The sequence below is a fragment of the Pavona decussata genome, unplaced genomic scaffold, assembly GCF_977016875.1.
Source record: "Pavona decussata unplaced genomic scaffold, jaPavDecu1.1 SCAFFOLD_141, whole genome shotgun sequence".
NCBI lineage: Eukaryota > Metazoa > Cnidaria > Anthozoa > Scleractinia > Agariciidae > Pavona > Pavona decussata.
The window spans coordinates 959,286-965,279 of record NW_028145554.1 but is presented as its reverse complement, the minus strand read 5'-3'; the positions used below and the strand labels follow the sequence as shown (position 1 = coordinate 965,279).

Sequence of the window (5,994 nt, the reverse complement as noted above, 5' to 3'; positions counted from 1 at the left end):
TCAGTTCAATTACCATTATTAATAGCCAAGTCTTAAAGTCTTCTGTTAATCATTACCTTTTATACGGTGAATTTGGCATCTTTATTAAACATTACTATCATTTATTCATAATTTTTGAGATTTGAAAGAAAACGACTATATTGAAGCGTCAATGATAATTAACAAGGTAGGACTAGCTGAATAACTTCAAACTCTCTCAATCGTTTCCTGCTGTCGGTGTTTGGGAATCGGATGAAACACTCTTCCTTGTGTTTGATATATTACCACTTTTATTCTTTGCAATTGATATATGAATGATTGCCGAGATTAGCAACGGCTAGCCGTGGACCATTCCATTGCTAGTGAAGATTTTAAGTAAATAAATAAATAAACAGTATATGCATCCTCCAGTCTCGGTAGACAATGGTGTGCGCCCTGTTGGGTCAGTCTTTCTGTTGAGAGCAGCGCCGGATGTGGCTCAGCAGTCCAATCCTAGCCACAATTGTTGCACACAAAGTTGGATGGCTGGTTTGAGTCCGCGGTTTGCTAAATAAATAAATAAATAAATAAAAAAAAATAAATAATAAATGAAAGTTGACTGTAAGCACAACAGGAGGATTAAGGCGAGCAGTGGCCAGACTGACGCATTGAAGCCCTCCTAAGTTAAGAGGTATCTAAAGCATCGTTTCTTAACAAGAGCTTATTGTTGGAGTAACAGACTATTATTTAGATTATGGGCTCGAGATTTCTATCACGTGATAGCTGATGAGGGCGCAGTTCGAATCAGCTATCATGTATAGAAATCGAGAGCGAATAATCTAATTGTTTTAGTATAAATCTACAAGTCGTTCAAAACTAAACAAGTAAATTATGTATATCCTCATCGCAGGCACTTCGAAAAGGCGACGAAGCGGCCGCCATTTTGTTGAAAACCGCTACTCACTATCTCTCACAGAATAGATAGCAAGTAGCGTAGCCAATCAGAAAACGGCATTCGTGATAGGACACTAGTAGATTTATACTAATACTTATTATACATCTTAAGTTAGGAAATGTTAATGATGATACCAACGACCAAAACTGATGAATAAATGTCCAATTATTGTCATTTGAGTGGCCACACCAACGAAAAATAGTATAAAACTATAAAGCCACGTTTAAACGTCAAATTTACTTTCTTTAAAGAGTTAACTCAATGAGAGGTTTGTTTGATTCAGTTGCGAGATTACAAGAATTATTAACCACATTAGTACATGCATCGATCCTGTCCTCCATGCGGCCGCCATCTTGTTTTCCTGCTAGTATCCCACAATGCATGGGTAAAAGGTAACTCTCAATTTATTAATCCCCGATTACGTACATACGTTGTTTGCCTATGGTGGTACCGAACCTTTGTTGACTCGATTTTCGTCACACCACCGAAGCGATTGTCGGAGAAAGACATCTGATTCCTTCCGTAGAGGAAATTTTGGTACTATTTAATGGGAAGCACAGTCTTCAGCAAGGTTGATTTAAGTACGGTGCCTACTAATACCGAAGTATTTTTGCGCGGTTTATCACTATGCGGGAAAAGCAGATCTTAGTCAGGGCTATGGAAATCCAAAAAGAAAATAGGGGGAGAAGCATGCATTTTTAGAGACACTTAAGCAACGAGTATTCTAAAAAACAGTGAAATACAAAGCAATGTATGGCCTTTTTTTTTCCAAATTGAAGCTTTATTATGTCTGAAAAATGCATGGTTACCTCCAATTCTCTTTTCAAATACCAAGAGCACTTGCTAAGTTCCGCTTTCTCCGCATAGCTTTCAAGCGCGCAAAAATATCCCTGTATTAGTAGGCACCACCTATAGGAAACCCGAGTATCTCGAGATGCGCAGAACGTATGCGCACGCAGTAACAATAGTAGGCACCGTCCTTAAAGTGGGTTTCCACCAGATTCTCCTTAACGTGGATATCACGGTGTTTGTGACCCATCGCGGGCGCTGATCTAGGATAAACGTAGCCTGAGTATCAGGCCTTCCTAAGGGGAGGGAGAAAGGGGTGGAGGAGAAGAGAAAGGCCTGACACAGAACCTTTCTGAAGTCTGTGTCGAACGTCCGAATTTCGGACGTTGGCGCTGATTGGACGAAACACAAAGGGTTACGTCACACCGCCGGAAACAAAAATTATCAAGAGTGCGAGAATTATTTTGTTGGGAACCATCTTGAATTTCGAAAGACTGTAATAGCGAAAAAACGTCATTAGCGCAGTCAAGTTGACTTGAGAAGCTCCAAAGTTCTTCCCTAGTATTGAACTGAAAAAAGAACAACAATCGTGTCTAGTTTTTAAAAAGGTGTTGACGGGTCAACACGACTCCTGTACAGTTCGTACGTGTTATTTAGCTCTAACTAGAATGTCTGAGAGATTTCTACACGCATATATGCCACTTCCATTTCGGTCTTTTCACCAATTTAGCTTCTTGTATGTTTGCAGCGGATTAACATGATGATTTGGAGTATTTGCATGATAGACTAAACAATGCAACTGTCGCATGTTTTGTATTTTGATATCAAAGGTCATTTCTGGGTTACGAGTGCTGCGTTTATCGGCTGTTCACCAACCGTCGTTCTTATGCCCGTTGAGGCATTTTATCTGGGTTTGGTTTGGCTTGTTTCAGTGCGTCTGGTGACAGTACAGCCTCTCTAGTTAGGATTTGAACAGTGCAATAATCTATGTCCGGTCGCCTATTTGTTTTCGAGGCAAGATCTTGTGTGTCTTATCACAGCTATTTGTCTTTTGATTAGTTACGGCCGCGTTTTTGTCATCGTTTCTTGCTGTTCTGAACTGTGAGATTTGTATTTTCCTCCTGTAATGAAGCTGTATCTAGACGCTGTATCTAGAATTCTGCTCAGTGGTGCTCAACAAAATATCCTGTTTGGAAAGTCTTTTGGAATGGAGCTGTCTGTGTAACTTTAATTCATATTTCTCCCAGCGGTCATCGCTGACATGACAGTTGCATGACCGAAAGTTGTTTTGATTGGCTGCTATTTGCGGCGAAGCGTCATGTCCAACGAGGGGGTAGAATACTCGTCTCAATGCTTTCATGTCAGGCTTATCTTCCCTTTTCCCCTTCCTCTCCCCCCCCCCCCCCCTCCTCCCCCCACTCGAAAAGCCTGATACTCAGGCTAGGATAAACGGTGACCGATTTCCGAAACAACGAACGCCGAAGGCGCAAGCTTCTACGGGGGGTCCGGGGGCATGCTCCCCCTGGAAATTTTTGTATTTTAACCTCACTTAAGTCCCCTTTTCTGGGTTTCTTATTGAGTCATTCAGACAGGATATTAACAAGTTCGATTCTCCTCAGATGATGCCTTGTGAATCAGCGGATTGTTTCATAAAAAAATTAATTTCCACGTTGTAGTGAACCTGCAAGGCAAATCCTGTCAATCTCGTCCGTGACATGGTGCTTTGCAAGTATGTTTTCAGTCGCCTCAAAGCTGACAGATTTGCCTCACACTCGCATGTAGTGACTGGTGAAGTTGCAAATAGGCTGGAAAATCCCACGGTCAGGCTGCGCCTATGCCCGGAAATTGGAAAAACAATTGTCCAAACCATTTTTGAGATTTAAACTTGGATAGTTATTTTAATTAAAAAATATATTTATTTATCCCGGGCCACAGAGAACACAGCCAATCAGAAAGCTAGAAACCCGTAGCACATGCTGCGGTATGCAACGTGTAGTATTCCATGAAAAAATCCCGGCGTTCCTCGCGGCCCACTAGTTGGTCAATGAGTTTTTCTTGAATACTTCTTACCTTTTGTTCAAAGGCTTTTATACATTTAATGAGCAGTACTTATTTATTTTTTTGTAATTTTTTAATCAAAATTATGATATATTCAAGAAACATTGCCAATGTTTATCTGTTGACTTATTTTCACTGATTGTATTTCGCTGTTAAAGCATTAAAGAGTGGCGTTTTCTGTAAATTCAACGAGTGACATGGGATAAATTAGTTATGGAAAGCTTTCTCGTGGTGTACCGTGAATATCCCACTCGTAAGTTGATTCATGGTCTACCACTCGAAAGCATTGTATAACTAGTATTTATTATGAAAAATCTGACCGATTTCCGTAAAACGGTGGAAAGCGGTAAGGATCCGTGCCTGCATCGTGGCTTCTATCGGTACAAGCGACTGATGTTTGGCGTGACGTCGACCAGCAAATTGTTAGAAATGTGCTGAGAGGGTGTGAAGGCGAGGAAAATATCACTGATGACTTGGTTATTTTTGGAAGCGGTTTATAAGAGCAAGAAAAGTGCTGGTATCAACCCGAGCGAGGAAAAAATTGCAGCTAGCGTCAGTAACGAGACCCAAGAGCTAACGAGGAAAGGTGCTTAAAAGGGAAACGTAACAGCATAGTGCTTTTGGAAGGTTATGGAAAATGATCACACAAGCTTACCCGCTAGCGTACCACAAATCGGTTGCAAATCGCAGGTGCTTCACCAGTTGGTCTTGGCGTAGTACTCGCACAGTTAAAGGGCAATGTCTGGAGGGTCATCGCGTATGCGACGAGAAGCTGTCGAAAAAAGTTACAGCAAAACAGAAAAAGGTTGTCCTGACACTAGTGCATGTGGGTCTCTCAGTGGTTTAACATCTATGTATGTGGGCAGAACTTTGAGTTAGAAACCGACCATAAGCCCCCAGAACGAACAGATATATTCAGCCACCTCAAAGTCCTGTGCGCGAATGGAAAGATGGGTTTTGCGCATCTCGCCTGTTCCCGGTTCAGATTCCTTTCCTTTGTTTTCTTTTGTCGTTTGAAGTATTTCTAAAAAGAACTGTTTCAGGCGCTGTGGTGCTTCTTGTTTTGAACTACTGGTGAGGTCTAACTCTTCATCGTACTTTCCCTGATACCACAACTGTAAGTGGCTACGAACATATTTGTACTTTTCTGTGCTTTCTAAAATCAAGCTCTTTCAGCTTCTGTGTAAGTAACAATGCCAGACACTGAGCTTCTGCAACTGGCATTGGCGTCTGTAGTTTGGTTGTCTTGGGCTTTTCTCTTTCTTATCTTTGCCATTGATTTGCTGTGCTTCGGAGAGCGGGCGGCTTTTTCAGACTTTCTAAGAAATCAAGTTTCAGTTCAAGATTGGGAAGACATTTTGCTCTTTTCCGGTGGCTTGTGTGACATTTGTGCAAATGAAATGCAATTCCGAGCTAATTACCCTCGCTTCGTCAGCCAATCGGAATACAATTTTCTTTTATTGATTTGGCTCTATCTCTTTATATCTGTGTATGAAATTATAAGATCCCTTCGAAGCTTCAACCCACTGAAATAGAAGTCACTAAGCATCAATTTTGCTTCAGTTGAACAGTGTGAATGAAATCCCTCAGTGTCACCATTCAAATACGCACCACAAAGAGGTACTTTAATGTGTCTGGTAGTCTTTAGTTTACTGTACAATTACAAGCATAAGTAGTTTAAAACTTCTAATCCTGCTAGCGAATTCCAAAAGAGCGACCATTCCACTGAAAGCTATCGAGAGGTTTTTTTTGTCCTTCAGTAGTGCAATTATATCTTTCCTTGGCAACGTTATGTTGGAATTTTTCACTTAAATTCCATGTTATTTTGATCTGTCACAGTTATTTCCGTATTTGCGCAAAAGGTCATTTGCAAGCATCGCCACGCGCACGTCGCAAACCGACAGTGACCACACATCCGTTCTATTGTAGCCCACGCATAGCTCCTGGTTCTAAATTCAATGAAACCAGTACGTCCTAGAGAGCAAAACAACAGGGAAACTACAAATTCGAGTAGCAAAAGGCCTATAGGAAGAAGAGAAGACAGGACATCTTGAATATTACAGTTGTATTCAGATGGAAAGGTAATTACAAATGTCGGTAACTACAGCATTTTTTTTTTTTTTAAAGAAACAAGCATCGTGCTACTGCTCTGCTAAGCTGATTCGACTGAAGCTAAGCTTTCTTCAGGACGTCGACTCTATTGAATCAATTTTAATTGCTTCTTCAAAATAAGA

At 40.9% G+C, this 5,994-nt stretch overlaps 2 protein-coding genes across 5 annotated transcripts in view; both read left to right on the top strand.

The window, feature by feature from the left end:
• The first annotated feature begins 5,321 nt into the window (after positions 1 to 5,321).
• The window catches only part of LOC146466745 (uncharacterized), a 71,179-nt gene continuing 70,506 nt past the window's right edge, over positions 5,322 to 5,994 (top strand). The window contains exon 1 of the mRNA XM_085126834.1: positions 5,322 to 5,380. Coding sequence (XP_084982960.1) covers positions 5,337 to 5,380 — 44 coding nt within the window. The 5' untranslated portion in view covers positions 5,322 to 5,336. The remainder of the gene's footprint in view (positions 5,381 to 5,994) is intronic.
• The window catches only part of LOC146466746 (uncharacterized), a 68,881-nt gene continuing 68,526 nt past the window's right edge, over positions 5,640 to 5,994 (top strand). For 2 of the 4 annotated variants that reach the window (XR_014867922.1, XR_014867923.1), the window contains exon 1: positions 5,640 to 5,841. Coding sequence is in view for 2 of the 4 variants with exons in the window: in XM_085126838.1 (XP_084982964.1) it covers positions 5,834 to 5,841 (8 nt within the window). In the remaining 2 variants the exon portion in view is untranslated. The remainder of the gene's footprint in view (positions 5,842 to 5,994) is intronic. The other 2 variants (XM_085126838.1, XM_085126837.1) reach the window with 1 other exon arrangement.